The sequence below is a fragment of the Saimiri boliviensis genome, chromosome 8 (genome assembly GCF_048565385.1).
Source record: "Saimiri boliviensis isolate mSaiBol1 chromosome 8, mSaiBol1.pri, whole genome shotgun sequence".
NCBI classification, from domain to species: Eukaryota; Metazoa; Chordata; class Mammalia; order Primates; family Cebidae; genus Saimiri; species Saimiri boliviensis.
In genome coordinates, this window is record NC_133456.1 from 89,125,127 (window position 1) to 89,142,462 (window position 17,336).

Consider the following 17,336-nt stretch of genomic DNA (forward strand, 5'->3'; position numbering starts at 1 on the left):
GCAGGGAGAGCTATTTGTTTCGCAGTTAGCATGAGCTCATCCCTGGGCTGAGGTCTGAAGTGGCAGGAGTGGAAAGCTGATCGCCCAGCTCAGCTCCGGCCAGTGGCCGGATCGCAAATGCAATTTAGACGGTGCAAAAAATTGCCCGGAGCAAACCAACTGAGGGTCACGTCTGCGGGCAGCATCTCTCCACATGAGGAAGGTCCCAGCACCTCAGGACCTGGGCTCTTGCAGAGGCTGGCTACAGGTCAGGAAATCAACCCAAGGGAAATGGGGACTTAATATCCACTTCTAGGTGAAGACCAAGCCCTCGATTTAAGAAGTGCCTCCTTAAGGTCCTCTCCAAATTTTCCAGGGGAGTGCAGGTTTGCAGGCTGGCTTGGGGGTGGTGGGAAGCTGGCGAGTTGGGAAATGCCCGGTTTCCAGGCATCTTCTCATCTTTCCTATTCCATTCCTCTTAACTAGCTCTCCTAGGAGCCTGGCACTTTCACAAGCCTGTTTTCAGACCATATTTCACTGTAATGCAAACCCATTTAAATCATCGCCTTGTTTTTCGCAGATTGCTTCTTGTAAATGGGGCCATAAATCCAGGATGTCAAGCCGGATGGAGTGGAGCGTGGACAGGGGAGAGATGGAAGGGAAATAAACCAAGCAGGGAAGGTATCTCCTTGGGGGAGAGGGGGAGGGATTCGGCAGGATCTCCAGGGTGGAAATGAGCGAAGGCTGACCTGACCCGAACCATCAGAGTCCAAGCGCGCTTTTAGGGTTAAGGGCGCAGGTAGCCACGGTGTGCTCCGCCCCGGAGGGAGCGCCTCCCTACCTGAAAGAGCCTCAGGATGTTGGCTACCATGATGGACACCGAACTCCCCGAAGCCCCAATCACTCCAACTACTTTCTCCGGCTTGACGAAAACCGGGGGTTCACCGTTGGTGCAGCGCACGTCGGAGGTGTCCTTCTGGATGAGCGCCTGGACGAAAGTGAGCGACTGTTCGAGCGCGTAAGTGTCCCTGGAACAAGTGTCCAGGATCCGCGCGCCCAGCGTCACGTTGGGCAGTAGGTTGGGATCACTGTTGATCTGGTCCAGGGCGTAGAGCATCGCTTCCAGCCTGTGGATCCCGTTCTCCCTCTTGATGTCGCCGCAGGGCACTCCGCTGGGACCCTTGGCGTGCACGGGGAACAGCCCCCCAAGGGTGACGTCCCCCTCGATCCGGATTGAGTGTGGGGCGTACATCTCCTGGCCGTGCGCCGCCGCCGCCAGCGCGCACAGGAGCACCTCCAGCACGCAGCAGGGGAACTTCATCAAAGTCAGGACGCGGAGCAGCTTCCTCAGCTGGACCATGCTGCTCCGGCTGCTGCGGTGGCGGCGGCGGCGCTGGAGGGGAGGGTGGTGGGCTCACCGAGGTCCGGGTCCCTCTGGGCGAGCTCCTCTGGGAAAGCCCGGGGGCTCCTCCAGGCACGAAGGGTGGGAGAGTCCGGGGAGGGGCCACCGGAGAGGGTGAGGGGTCCCGAGGTGTCTGCCAGCCTGGGGCGCCTCGCGCTCTCTGGTTCGCCGCCGGCCGGCGTGCTGCGCTCGCGCTCACCAGCGTGCAGCTCGCTCTCTCCAACAGCCCAGCACTGGGGAGAGGGCAGGGATTGCTATCGCTTTAAATGGTCGTTCGGCTCCCTCTCCTCCTCCTCCCACTCCCTCCCTCCCTCGCTGGCTTTGCTGCTCTCCCCACCCTTCCCAGCGCCCGCCCTCCCCACTGGTTTGCATCATCACGCAGGGAGGGGCTGCGTGCTGAGGTAAGGGGGGAGAAATGGGTGGGCGGCTGGGGAATGGGGGGAGGTTTCCTCCGAATGGGAGTTTCGTGGTCCCCAGGGAATCGGGATTGTGAGCTGGGCTTTCGCCCCCAACTCACTGTTGAAGCCTCTGGCCTGCCTGCACCCACACCCACGTTCTGGGCATGGGTGTCATCAGCGACGGGATAGGGCGAGGACGTCGGGCTGACTGCTCCCAAACCCTAGGTCCGGAGCCTAGGCTCTTAGCTTTGGGAGAACCCGAGGGAGAGGCAGAGAAACCAGTGAGGGAGGGGTGCAGGAAGACCCTAGCTAGGCTCTACTCCTGAGCCGCCTTGCTAGTTTTTGCTAAGAAAGCCACACATGCACACAAGAGCCTGATTCATGACTTAAAGGGGGTCTCCAGGGCCAGGCGCTGAGCTTGGCTACAAGGAAACAGAAGCCAAGAGGAGACATCAGGCATGGGAGTGCATCCTTGGTCTTCAGTGGTCACTCTAGCCAGAGCTCCCTGAACGGATGCGTTTCCCCAGCACTTCTGTGTCGGAAACCTCGGATGCATCCCTTCTCTTTTCTTCTTTGCAGAGATGGAAGAACTGAGAACTCCACAGAGTGTACTTTCTTCTCTAGTACTGACAGATTTAAGACTCCCTCCTGTTTCTAGAGCTGTATCTGGTGCACCTGGTGACAGTTTTTGCTTGTAAGAAACTGCAGGAAAGAGATGATGTCAGGAATAAGAAAGGGGGGGGGGGGCAGGCAGAAGTGTCCCCATAGATTGGGAATGCCTTTCTCTTTCACTGGCTGGGGTTTAGGGACAATGTCAGGATGCCAGAACAGGTTGCAGTGCTATTGAGAAGCTCTTTATGAAAGGTGCCTCCTCCTGCAGGTCCAGATACATTTGGCCTATTAAAGCAACAAATGGCTCTACTTCTAATACAAGGAAAGTGATTGTCTCTGTCCAAGGGGATGGGAGTGGACTTGAGGAAGTTAAACCAAATCATGCTGAGGCTTTCTGTTGGCGTGTGGCAAAATCATATCATACAGACATTAGGGCGGAAAGAAAACCAGAAGCAAGACTATACTTTTTTGTTTCTGTTGATGATGTAATGAAGAAACGTATCATTGTAGGGAGAAAAAAAAAGTCAAAAGGCACGTAATTGGTTGTCTCTGCCACCGAATAGTTGTGTGCTCTCAGCACTTCTGTTCCTCTGTCTGGGTTTTAGTTTCCCCATCTGGAAAATGATGAGATTGAATTGGATGATCTCCAAGTTATCTTTTAACTCTCAAATCATCTGTTAAAATAGGTCATGTCCCTTTGGCCGTGGTGCTGTTTTTAGGCCAATATTTTCTACTGTAGTATGTGTAGACCAGTTTTTGTATATCCAAAGAACACTATGAAGATTTCTTGGTATAGAAGGATTTTTTTTTTTCTTGTTCAGCATCTATTCGTTTTTCCTGTCAGGGACGTTCCATCAATTCCTTTTTGAATATGCCCTTCTTGCTTGTTTAAATGTTTATGGTTTCAAGAGAACTGATCCCACTCCCTGTAAGCAAGTCTTGGCTGATCAGAACATCAGATCCTTCTGGCTGTTGTGATGTTCCAGGATGGGCAGTAAGTCCAATCAGAGCCATTCAGGGATAATCCTGGACTTTTGCTGGGGCAGCCAGGATGGAGGCATAGGGGTACCATTATCACATAGGTAATCTCTGTTTAAGTCAGATAAGAAGGGGCCCCTTCTACAAAATAACTTTATTTCTTTTTTGGAAAATTATTGTGCTATTCTGATTTTGTCAAAACAAGATATTTTGTGTCACCTTCCAGAAAACAGTGCTGTAATTAATATACAGAGCTACTCTGTGTACAATGTGCCTACGAATCACCTTCAGACTCAATGCCTTGCTACGTAAATACACAGGTTGAATTACCATATGCCATGATGGTCCCTGCTCCTTCTTGCATGTCGTGGAGCTGTGAGAATATAAGCCTGAAGTTGTGCCAGAGGCTTCCACAAGAACAGGGAGATATTTGAACCCCAAAGTAAGAGAGAGAGAGAGAGAGAGAGAGAGAGAGAGAGAGAGATACAGAGATAGAGATAGATTTAAAAAAAAATGTGAGAGAGATTGAGGCTTAATTAAAACATTTGCATTCCTGGATCCAGGCATGCTTTAAGAATTGCCTCTGGACTTTTTAAATTATATAGCACTTACTTTCTGTTTGAAGCCAAAAGGATCTCCTTCTAATTCACCTGTTACAATACACAAGATCTAAAAGGTTAGATGGCTGAACAGATATTCTGTAGGGCAGCATCAACTCATTTGGAAGAAGATACAAATAAAGCAATAGAGAGGCATACTTGGAAACACATGTATTACGATCCTAGTATTTAAGCATTAGCACCTAAGGCTGTCTTGGACAGATACTATTGCATCCTTATTTCATTTTTAATTCCAGTCTATTTATTACAAACTTGGTGACAAAAATATTTGGAGAATTGGAGTAAAAAGTAATGTCACTTGGTTTTTCACCTGCACATGTCTCGCTTCATACTCTGTGCTTCCATTTTCATCTCCCATCCAATGATTGCTCAATAAATATTTCTTGGCTGACTGTTGAATGCTGCCTTATTCTGCCTCCTCTCTTTGCTCTGCTCTTTCTCCCCAAACATCTGGCAGCGATCATTATCTTTCCTTTATTATTGTCATCTGAGTGCATGTCTTATTTCCCTTGCCAAGTTCTAAGATCCTTGAGGGTAAGGGCTGGGTATTATTTATCTTTTTATTGGGACCATGTTTCAAATGATGTTTTGTGCCTAAGAAGTACTCATGTGTTGAATGATTCAGAACTGGTTTTGCCATTCTCTACTGCCTTTATTTGACAGTGACCAAAACTTAAAGTGGGAAGAGCAGGAATGCAACAGATAAATCACTTCCCTCTTAGTTGCTACAGACAGTTTCTAGAACTTAAAGATAATTAGTAAATTTTGAAGTAATTTCGTTTTTTAAAAAAATGTGCAGGACTAAAATATTCTAACCTTAAAAAACTTGCTTAACTCTCAGGTAAAGCTTTGATTGGTCAAATTTCCTGAGTCCAATGCTCAATGAGGATTCAACAACTGTGGCCATGCCCATAGGCTGGTTCAAAGAGCTCAGAAGCATAGACCTATTTTCTAGCCAGGTACCACCACCTCTTAAACTACCTGGAAAGAGAACTATGTTACCAGAGAAACTGGAAAATGATGCCGTGCTTGCAAAATCACTACAGATCTACTACATATGATTTATAATTCGTATTTATACCTTTTGCCATGGCATAGGATCTGGCACTTGATAAGGAACATGGTATTTTTGTTTTGTTATGTTTTCTGAGATTATATGAATTGAAAATCTCTGTGTAAAATGGGTTTATATAAAACAGGGCCAGTCTTTGTTCTAATGTCAGATTTAATTGGAGGAGAACCTAGTTTTAGGCACAAAGATTGTAAGCTATAAAATGTGTTCACAGGCTTGGTTCTATTTAGTAATCAATCTGTCCTCACTCCTCAGGGGTTAATAAAAAATAACTAAACTTAAGGTCTCAGTCTTACTTCATATTCTTTTTTTTTTTTTTTTTTTTTTGATCATCTTAGTTTCACTTATTTTCTTTGTTGTTCTGCTGCCTGAAGATGTTCTACTCTTCCACATTTTCTGCAGGAAATGATGTTTGCACTTCCAGTTCACACTGTATTTATATAAATTCAGTTTGTAACATACAAATGTGTCTTCCTTAACCACTGCTACTTATGCTATGGCTGCTAATGCACTTTGGCTCTTGGTCTATCCTTATATAATCTTCATCTGTAACTTTTCGAAACACAATCTCACATTTTATTATACTTTTGAATGGAAGTTCACTTTACCTTGGCGACAGATTCTATTCCATTTTCATCTGTTAAACTTTTTTTGCTTTATCTACTTATAATAGGTACCTTGTGTCACTTAACTAGCATCCGTTCATCCATTTTCTGGTTCCATTTGTTAAGAAACCTTGGTATTGTGCAGATAAATTCACTCCACAGATCCTGCAATGGGTGGATTGAAATTGCTTCCTACTGGTAACCCTTTCTTTCTTTCTGGTAGTTCATTTAGGAATTCAAGCCAGTAACATCTAGGGAAAGGCTTGATGAGGCTTTCTGAAAGCACTTCTTGCCTCTGGCAGGATTGTGTGTAGATATGAGACCCAGGGTTATTGTAGTTATTTCACTAGTTGCATGAAGATGAGTTCAATACACAGAGCTTCCCTGCACCACTAGATCAAATCAACCCCAATGCTTCCTCTTTTGATTTCCAGTTACATAAGCCAAGAAATCTGCTCATTGCATAGGCAAGTATTAGTTGAGTTTTCTGTAACTTGCAGCCAAATTCATGCTAGGTGTTACTAAAAGTATTTATATTATTAATAAATAGAATATGAATATATATTACATTAATATTATACATTTTATATGAATAATGAATATTACCAAAAGTTCACATTTTTTCATGTGCTTACTGGGCACCAGGCATTATATATATATCAATTCTCAAGATAACCTCATTTGATATATATCAATTCTCAAGATAACCTCATTTGATATATTATTATTATTGCTATTTTATAGATCAGAAAATGGAGGCCCAGGAAGGTGAAAAGTATAGTTTGATCAATATGCTGTCATTTTTTATTGCTTCTTCAGTTTATCTGCCTTACCATCTTGCTACCTTGAAGCTCTCATATCTTTTTTTTTTTTTTTTTTTTTTTTTGAGACGGAGTTTCACTCTTGTTACCCAGGCTGGAGTGCAATGGCGCGATCTCGGCTCACCGCAACCTCCGCCTCCTGGGTTCAGGCAATTCTACTGCCTCAGCCTCCTGAGTAGCTGGGATTACAGGCATGTGCCACCATGCCCAGCTAATTTTTTGTATCTTTAGTAGAGACGGGGTTTCACCATGTTGACCAGGATGGTCTCGATCTCTTGACCTCGTGATCCACCCGCCTCGGCCTCCCAAAGTGCTGGGATTACAGGCTTGAGCCACTGCGCCCGGCCGAAGCTCTCATATCTTAAGTCCCAACTCCAGATGCTTTGTGAGTGCTCTGTCTCATCAAATGCACTCAATTCAGAAAGACCTCTCTTGTTACATCCCTCAGATCTCGTTGCCCTTTGGATGAAGTATCTGGGAAGCCACAAGGAGAGTCTCACCTAAGGACCAAAGGAAACCTCACTCCCCAGTTTTCTTTCTTCCCAGGTCTCAGTGATTACACTCATTTCTTTTCTTGGTACATAGGGAGGACTATTGTATCCTGCCCTTTGGGTAGGTGAATGAAACAACGCCTTTGGGGAGAGTCACTCATACACTAAGTGATTCTCCAGGTACAAATCTCTCTTTATCATATTTTGTACTGCCATTTAAAAAAACAGTTGTTCCCTCCAGAGCTGTGAGTCAGAGAACAAAATGGCTTTGACTTAACTTAACAGGCGAAAACAATTCTCTGCTTTCAAATTGCTAGACAAGACTACCTGGAAGGTCTTGAACCTCACCCTACCCCTATAATTCTTTCAGTCTCCCTATAGTGTCCCCTAGGTTTTTAGAGCATAGAATGTGCCAACCCTTCTTTTGGTAACATCATCAGCCATTCCTTTGGGAAAGCACCTTTCTCAGTCTTTAGGAATTGAGATGGATCCTAATACCCCATCTACCCAAACTCAGATGTAGGTACACATCTAGTGTTAGCTGAACTGAGCTCTTTCTTCCCCTGGTGAGGCTGATGAGCCCAAAGATAGGTAAAGAACTTGAATTTTATGTATGGATTCCAGAAGGCCGATGTACTTCTCTTAGCCAAATACATATGAAGATAGAGACCTGGGGCTTCTAGCAGGTATTGTTTCCACAACATGAAGAAAACCTGTCTGAGAATAAAATCAACCCCCATGGCTGGACACAGTGACTCATGCCTGTAACCCTAGATCTTTGGGAGGCTAAGGTGGGTGGATCACTTGAGGTCAGGAGTTTGAGACCAGCCTGACCAACATGGTGAGTCCCTGTATCTACTAAAAATACAAAAATTATCTGGGCTTCGTGGCTCATGTCTGTAATCCCAACTACCTGGGAGGCTGAGGCAGGAGAATTATTTGAAGCAGGGAGGCGTAGGTTGCAGCGAGCCGAGATTGCGCCACAGCACTCCAGCCTGGGTGACAGAACAAGATTCCATCCATTTCAAAGAAAAAAAAAATCAACCCACACAAGGAAACAAATCTAAGATATGAAAAGAAAACTAGAACTCTGACAAAGTCTCCTGAGACAGAGGATCCAGCAATGTCTGCAACTGTATTTGCTTTTGAACATTTCCTTCTGTTATCCAATATCTTTTATGCTTTGCTTAAGCTAGTTTGAGTCCAGTCTCTCAAAATTCAGAGCACTAATTTAGATGGTTACTCTTGCAAGATAAGCAGGTATTAATTCTTATGTACTGATTCTTATACTCCTCTGAGAATGAACTATGGAAAGTTTAGAACTCTGTAACGTAAGAATATAGCAGCCCTGCAATCTGTTCTTGATTTGACTCCAGACCTTGAGCATATAATATCAAGCTCCAAATTACAATGGCTTTAAATGACCAGTTAAGTGGGAAGTAAAATCAAAACTTAAAAAGTATTGAGTGTAACTGATGGACTTTAAAATTTTCTTAAAACCACAATTTGTTATGTTTATTTCCTGACAAGAAATGTAGCAATACTACAAAAATGTACAAAAATTAGCCAGATGTAGTGACATGCACCTTTAGTTGCAGCTACTTGAGATGCTGAGGATGGTGAGCCCAGGAGGCCAAGGTTGCAGTGAGCCATAATTGTGCCACTGCACTCCAACCTGGGAGAAAGAGCCAGACCTTGTCTCAAAAAAGAAAGAAAGAAATGCAGCAATAGTATAGATTTGTACATGTGTGTGTTAGATATGTGGGATATATTTTGCCTATTTAGAACTGGTAGTAACTGTAAAGTAATACAGTTTGCTTTACTGTAAGAATCAAACCACATAGCCCTTGCATTCTAAAGACCTGCTTATTTATGGGCAATGGAAGCATTTGAATATGCTGATTTAACCTCATGTATTTCTTGAATCAACCCTGACTAGTGTGTGAGGTTTATGCTGTTTATTGAAGACCTACTCTGTAATAGGCACTGAAATGAGCAATTTATATGCAATGCATCATTTAATCTCTGCAATGAATCTATAAAAGTTTTTGCTATTATTGATATCTTAATTTTAACAGAAATAATGATAGTAAATAACACTTTTCTGCTACTTGCTTTGATCCAGGTACTATTTTAATTATGTACTCAGGCTGATATATTTAATCCTCATAGTAAATTAGGGATTTATTTAATTCCCAAAATATATAAGGTAAGTACTATTATAATTACCCCTATTTTTCAGATAGAGAAATTGAGCTGCAGAGTTGTTAAAAATTTTGCCAATCTCATAAATGTAGTAAGTGCCAGAGCTCAGATTTGAACCCAGAAAAGCTCTCTATCTCCAATGTCTGTGTTTCAGCCCCTGTGCTTCCTAATTTGTAGATAAAGAAGCAGAGCATACCCACATGTGGTCAGCAGACATGCCTTTAACTGCTGTACTCAATTGTTTTTCTGTGTATCAGTAGATGCTCATATATATCAGCTGAGGGGTCCTGAATTTTTACTCTTTGGGAAGGCACATTCAGGACATGGCTAGTGAACCACTCATACTCACTTGTTCAATTGCTGCTTTTTTCCCCTCTTCCCACAGTCACATGCATTGTCCATATAAGAAGTAGAAAATGTCTGTTCTCTATCAGTCTTCTAGGCCTTCATATGGCCATGAATACCTGTACTGTATCTTTAGGTCTTGGACAAGCTGCTTCGTCTTTGTTAGGACCTTCTCCCTGTGTGATGTCTTGTTGTAGTTTATTGAGATGCTGCTTTCAACCACCCCTAAAACCCTAAAGATGTCAAGTTTAAAACCTACCTGAATCAAGCTCAAGTTCAGTGCTTTGTTTGAAGTGAGTTGAGGGCATGTTTTCCATTCTGGTTATTACTTGATTCAGTAAATATTAACTGAGTACTTTAGATTTTATAATAATACTATTTTCACAATACAAAAACTTGGCCATCCAAATAAGCTTTGTGTCTTTCAGTGCAGTCAACTGAGATATTATAGATCTATTTCTAAAATGTTTGAAATATTGGGCAATTCCCTCTGGCAAATGTCTTAATATGTTTTAATATGTCTTATGAGACCATCTACTTTAATATTTCCCTCATTTAAGAATCAACAATATCTCCTTAGTGATTCAAGTATGTTTCTTACAAGTTTTGATTCTTTGTGATTTTGGCCCATTTTTCATTATCCTTTCTACATAGAAAATATGTAAGACATTTTGATGCTAGTGTCTTGGCCATACAAGTTCTTTATTTTATGATTTTGATTGTTCAGTCCCTCAGATCCCACCCCCCCACACACACACAAACAACACAAGATATGTATAAACCATAAAAATTGGGATCTAGCCTCATTTCTGTGGGAGATGGTAGAAGGTAAGCTCTTGTGCACATTCATTCAGCCAATCAATCTCGATTGAGAATGTTTGCTTCATCATGGTGAACTAATTGGTTCCAGACTTTCCCTCTCACTTACTCCCAATCATTAGAAAATCAGACGGAATATACGAAAGAACTTGTTTAAGCCATTGGGTTAATTAGCAACTCTGGACCATGATTCCCAAAGAAAAGGAACAAATTAGGAGAGCTCTATGAATGTCATGACTTTCTGCTTCATGCCACTATTCAGAGCTAAGCTGACCAATATAAAAATGTGAGAGGATAGAGATCAGAGTTCAGGGAGGTTAAGGAGGCTATCACCTGTGTTTTGATAAAGGCTACACATGCAAGATAAAGGCTACACACACAAGATACACAAGATGAAGGCTACACATGAAAAGAGGATCAGAAACCTGTATGAGGTTCCCTTAAGATTTATCTCAACACTAAACTGTGAAAACATAGGATGAGGATTTGGGACACCAGGAAAACAACAGCTATTTGGGAACTGCATCAGAGCTCATGCAGTACCAGGAGACATTTGTGCTCTGACCCTTGTTGACTAGGAGACATTTGTAGAGCCTGTGTTGAATCCTCAGAGCATTTAGAAGAGAGTCTAGAAAGATTACACTTTAGTAATAGGGCTAAATACCCACCCTAAAACATCTTAGAAACAAGTCTGGAAAGGTTCATGCTGTTCTGCAAGTAACGTAAGCCTGCTTAAAAAAAGTTTAACAATTTTTAAAGGTAGACAGTGAAATACTGACACTTAACCCTGTTACATTTACATTGTACAGAATCTAATGAAAATTATAAGGCATGTTAAAAAGTAGGAGAAAAATAAAAGCAGATTTTGGAATTACATATTTTGGAATCACCAGACAAATAGAACAGCAAGGTAGACAGAATACTAAAATAACCCCAGTGGTTCTATTACTGACAATAGAGCTTGTACAGACATAATTAAGGTTATTAATCAGTTGGCTTAGATAGAGAAATTTTCCAGATGAGCCTAACCTAAACACATGAATCCTTTAAATATGGAGGCTTTTCTCTGACTGGTTGCAAAAGAGGAAGTCAGAGAGATCCAAAACATGAGAGAGATTTCATTCTGTAGTTCAACCTACAGAACTGTAAGACAAATGACTGTTGTTTCAAGCCACTAAAACTAATATAAACAACTAATTTAAATATTCTCAAGAATTTGAGGAAAACATGAGCATAATGAGAAGAAAAGTGAAAACATAAAGAACTAATGGAAATATATAGAGCTGAAAAATACAATATAGGAAATAAAATATCTGAAATTCATTGCTTATATGTAACAGCAGTTGCACATTGCAAAAGAAAAGGTCAAAGAACTTGAAGATACATGGAACCCTGATCAAAATAGACTCTATATTATTCTATAAAATAAGTCTGAGTACATTAAAAAATTGAACTAATTTTGACAATGAGGACATTAAATTAAAAATAAAGTAAGAAAATATCCTTGCATTTAAAAATGAAACAATATAATATCAAATAACCTACAGTTCAAACAAATATTTATTTCTTTAAAAAATACCAGAAAATATTTTAAATGACATAACAAAAGCAACCTATTTAAATTTGTAGTGTGTGGCTAATGTATGTCTTGAGAAGATATTGAAAACTTAAATCCTTATATTAGAAAAACATATTTAATTCAAAGTAGAAAAAAATAATAAAAAGCATCTCAATAATAAAAAAGTGTAAAAATAGAGAAAAAAATCAATAACACGAAAGCTGTTCTTGGAAAAGAATAATAAAATTGATAATGTATAGTTGGACATATTAAAAGAGAAGAGAAAAATGACCAATATAAAATGAGTGAACATTGCTCTAGACTCTATACTCATTCAAAAGATGAAGAGGCCGGGTACAGTGGCTCACACCTGTAATCCCAGCACTTTGGGGGATTGAAGTGAGCGGATCAAATGAGGCCAAGAGTTTGAGACCAGCCTGGGCAATATAGCTAAACCCTGTCTCTACTGAAAATACAAAAATTACCCAGGTGTAGTGGTGTATGCCTGCAGTCTCAGCTCTTTGGTGGCCTGAGGTGGGAAGTTCACTTGAACCTGGAAGGTGGAGGTTGCAATGAGCAGAGACCATACCATTGCACTCCAGCCTGGCCAACAGTGAGACTCTGTCTCTAAATAAATAAGAAAATGTTATGAGCAATGTTATGTCCAACAAGTGAATAACCAAATGAAATGAACATATTTATTAAAAGGCACAATTTACTAAAACTGCCACAAACCACCCCTCCAAAATGTTGATGCCTCTTAAATTAAAAACCCACTGTTTGTAATCATAAAGTACATTTAAGAGATATAAACCTTTCCCACTCTTGCCTGGGGATGGAGGTGGGAATTATAATTAACTGTAAATGGGCACGACAGATCTTATGAGGGAAATGAAAATGTTCTAAAACTAACTATGGTGATGGTTTCACAGCTTGGTAACAATAGTAAAAATTATTAAAATTGTACTGTTTAAATGGATGGACTTTATGATAAGTGAAATATATCTCAACAAAACTGTTAAAATAAGGTAAATAAAATCATATATATATATGTACAGTTTCCACAAAGAAAATTTCAGATCTGGATAAATTTTATCACACATTTAAGGAAAAAATGTCAATCCTGGACTCGAATGCCTGACCTCAAGCAATCATCCCACTTGGGCCTCTCACAGTGCTGGAATTACAGTCATAAGTCACTGCACCTGGCCCATCCTCAAGACTCTTAGGAAAAATAGAATGGAGAACATTTCACAAAACATATTTGCTTATTATTGTGTACAGTTAAGTTATATAATATACACATAGGCACACGTGCAAAGAAAAATAACATATATTTACTATGCAGATGATAATAGCCACACAAAAAGATGTTCAACATCTAAGCAAATTAAAACCATGAAGAGATACCACTACCAGTTAGAATAGCCAAAATTAAAAAAAAAAAAGAGAGAGAGAGAGAGACTCAGCATTCCAAAAGCTGGCCAGGACTTGGAGGCAATGGTCGTTTTATATACTACTAGTCAGACTGCAAAAGGGCATTACCACTTTAGAAAACTCTTTAGTTTCTTAAACGGTTAAGCATACACTTAAAATGCAACTCAACATTTCTGCTTTTACTCAAGGACATAAAAATGTATGTCCACACAGGTGTCTATTTGAATGCTTATAGTAATGTTATTCAAAACAGTCACAAAATGGAAACAACTGAAATGGTCATCAACAATATAAATACATTGTCTTATATCCCTACAGTGGAATATTACTCAGCTATAAGAAAATAACAAACTATTAATATGCACAATATAGGTAAATCTCAAAAATGTTATAGCAAAGTAAAAGAACACAGATAAAAAAGTATGTGCCATATAAGACCTTTTATATGAAATGCTGCAAAAGTCAAAATTAATGTTTAGTAATAGCTGATCAGCCCAGCTGTAGGGTTAAGAAGTAGATTTAGTAAATAAGGGTATGAGATAACTGTACAGGAACTAAGCTATACCTTGTTTGTGGTAGTTGTTATTCTATAAATTTTATCTTTATATATTTACAAACTCATCAACCTATACTCTTAATATTTGCTTTTTTATTTATCTAAATTATACCTCAATAAATTTGATGCAAAATGTTAAAAATATCTTGTGGTTTTATACATTTATCTCATTTATAAACTGAAGGGATTTTTTTTACCTCTGAGTTTTAACATTTCTTTCAGCTCTAATTACATGTCATGATTCTTACAACTATTGATAAAATATAAACTTGTATAATGTCTCCTCATGAACTGTTATATTTATATTTGTGCTGCTTCTTGTAAAACAAATTATTTTTCCATAAATCTAACAGCAGTTAATGTTATAACTACAACTTGTAAGAAGGCAATGATAAAAACTGCATTAGAAATCTCTTTCCCACATTGATAAAGTCTCACTTAGAAAGTTAGGATCATACATGTCTTGCTCCTACTTCAGTGACTGAAGAAAAGAGCACACCTCAGAAATATTTGAAGATAAAATATCATTCAATTCTCTTGCTTTCCTTGCTCTTTAGAAAGTAACCTTCCATAATTTCATCCCGAATAGCTTATTCTATGCCATATTTGCCAAAGTCATGCCAGTTTTTTCACATTCTTTTCACACACTCAGCAGTTATGAGGTAAGCTATTGGTTCCTGTGACTTATTTTGTTATTCTTTTTTTCTGACAGTAGAATTAAACTTTTGCTTATCATCAATTGATTTTTCTTTTCTTTTTCTATTTCTTTTAATTTTTGTAGAGATGGCATCTGTGTTGCCCATGCCGGATGTGAATGCCTGACCTCAAGCAATCCTCCTCTCACAGTGCTGGGATTATAGGCAAAAATCACTACACCTGGCTCATCCTCAAGCTTTTATGTATGGGACAAAGTTAAAAGTCCCTGGGATGGTAGAGCTGCATGTCCTGGTTAATCCAGTCAGGAAAAATAGATGGAGAAACACCCAGTCTATTAAAGGTAACCCAATAGAATCAAGTCGTTAACAACCGGAATACTTACTTGCAGAGCAACTCAAAATGTATGATATGCATGACAGAGTTTGGGCACTTATGACTCAATTATAACTAAAAGAATATTTTAGCGACTTCATGAAATCAAAAGATTGAATTATGAAGAGTTAAAACAACTTAAAAAAAGGTTAATTAAAATCACTTTGAGTAAGACATACGTAAAACATATGGAAGTTCATATAAGTACATGGAAGAGGAAGTTCATATAAGTACATGGAAGAGGAAGTTCATATAAGTAAATGGAAGAGGCAGGGTGATCATATAATTATTGTCCAAACCTGGACATGTGTTGTTAATAACCATTTAAGGATAGGAAGATAAAATATGGGTCACCCTAAATGAAAGCATATTAAATATTCAAGTTTTGGTTTTACACTTCCAGTGTTTCAGTCCAATCTCTGCCACTTGCTTGTTTTATAAATTACTTCACTGAATATTATTTCCAATTTGGGAAGGACAGTACTATTTTCCTTACAAATTTTGGGAGGACAAATAAGGCAATTTAAGTGTTTACTTAACACAATTACCGGCACATAATAAATACTCAATAAATCATAGATTACATTTATGCATATCTAGACCTTAGTCATTTTGCTAAAAAGTACCTTTATAGTTACACAGATTTCTATACTAATGTGTCCTCTTGATTTTAATACTAACCCAACAGTGGTCATATGAATACTTAACTCTGTAACAGATAGGATAGATATTACCTGACAACATACGTGTTCCACCTGGTATTTGCTAGGACATTTGCAATAATGCTAATGAAGACAAAAAATAATAATAGTGAATAATTTTGGTTGCATGGCCTTTTTTCCTTTGGATCACTCTCCCCATCTTACTTCTCCTGATCATGCTGGATCTGACAGTCTGAGTTCCAGCACCTAGATGCAGATGTAGCACACGAATGTGACTGAAGCACAACCTCTTAGAAACAATGATTGGTTCAAAAATAAACCTAAGACTACAGGAGAGTCCATCAGACTCATGTGGGAAAGAGAGGTAACCCTTGTTATTGGATTCATGACTTGTAATGATGTTTACCCCAGGCTGACAATAGTCTTTTTTGCCACAGTATGAAGAGAAATTTCCTGAGGATGAAGCCAATGTAGAAGCAAGCAAAATAAGAGGTTGGCCCAGCATGGTGGCTCACACCTGTAATTCCAGCACTTTGGGAGGCCAAGGCGGGCGGATCACCTGAGGTCAGAAGTTCAAGACCAGCTTGACCAACATGGAGAAACCCAGTCTCTACTAACAATACAAAATTAGCTGGGCACAGTGGCACATGCCTGTAACCCGAGCTACTCGGGAGGCTGAGGCAGGAAAATCTCTTGAATCCGGGAGGTGGAGGTTGCCATGAGCCGAGATTGTGCCATTGCACTCCAGACTGGGGAACAAGAGCAAAACTCTCTCTCAAAACAAAATTAAGACTGAGATATTAAGAGAAAGGTAGATAAGGGTCCTGGGGCCATGGTTTGAACTCCTGGGTCTAGTTGTACCTGAATGCATTCTGCCATGCAAGTTGTTTCTCACCCGTCCCACACCCCACCTAAGCTGACTTGATTTTTTTTTCCGTCTCTTACAACTGCAGAAACCGTAAGTAATAAGGCACATTTCCCATCTCACTCTGTGCTTGCCCGCATTTTGATAGCGACCATACTATGCATGAATCCTTTCACTATTTCTTTCTTCCTTAGACTAATCTCTTTTTAAGTCCAGAGATGCAGTCTTTATCAAATTATAATCCCTCCTTTTTAACAAACAATGTATAATGCTGGCAGAAAAAACTAAATTGTAACATTTTCACACAGTTGGGTTGAACAATTGGTCTTCCACCATTAGAATGTGCAAACAGTAGGTGAACAGAAGGACAAAGTCTTCAGTTTGATTCTGGAAATTTTTCTCCTCCATTATCGTCTCTATTTCAATCTGCTATGAGGTCATTTTTCTCTGATGCCTTGTTTGTCCTTGAAGAACAAGCTTGCAAGATAACCCATCACTCCCTCTTTATTTGTTCATTATTTCTGCATTAAAATTCAAGGGGCTTTCTACCCCTTCTTGTTAGACCTGTTTGTCTTTTATCTGTGTATCTGTCACTCTGCTGTCTATTTGCATTTCTAATTTATTGTCCACATTTGCTCAATGAGAATATTCACTGTAATCAGCAGATCTCTTTCCTCTGCAAGTGATGCAAACCTAGTGCAAACTAGATGAAGCAAAAATGGAATTTTGTTGACTCATGTTACCAGATAGCCAAAGGAAAAAACTAGCTTCAGATATGGCTGTATCTAGGTGCTTGAAAAAGTCATGAGACTTTTTTTTTTTTTCTATCAGAGTTCACCTACCTTTGTATCTCTTTGCTCGTTCACTCGATTCCTTCTTGTA

General features: G+C 40.0%; 1 protein-coding gene and 1 long non-coding RNA gene across 5 annotated transcripts in view; one reads left to right on the top strand and one right to left on the bottom strand.

The window, feature by feature from the left end:
• Positions 1-1,708, bottom strand: part of GRM7 (glutamate metabotropic receptor 7) — an 872,629-nt gene extending 870,921 nt beyond the window's left edge. For 3 of the 4 annotated variants that reach the window (XM_074404859.1, XM_010337852.2, XM_074404860.1), the window contains exon 1: positions 821-1,708. In XM_074404859.1, the coding sequence (XP_074260960.1) occupies positions 821-1,339 (519 nt within the window). In that variant the 5' untranslated portion in view covers positions 1,340-1,708. The remainder of the gene's footprint in view (positions 1-820) is intronic. The other variant, XM_074404861.1, reaches the window with a different exon arrangement.
• On the top strand, positions 19-17,017 carry LOC120367602 (uncharacterized). Its single transcript, XR_005581950.2, has 4 exons — positions 19-247; positions 560-997; positions 14,680-14,895; positions 16,027-17,017. It is a non-coding gene; the product is annotated as an uncharacterized LOC120367602 (long non-coding RNA).
• The last annotated feature ends 319 nt before the right edge of the window (positions 17,018-17,336 follow it).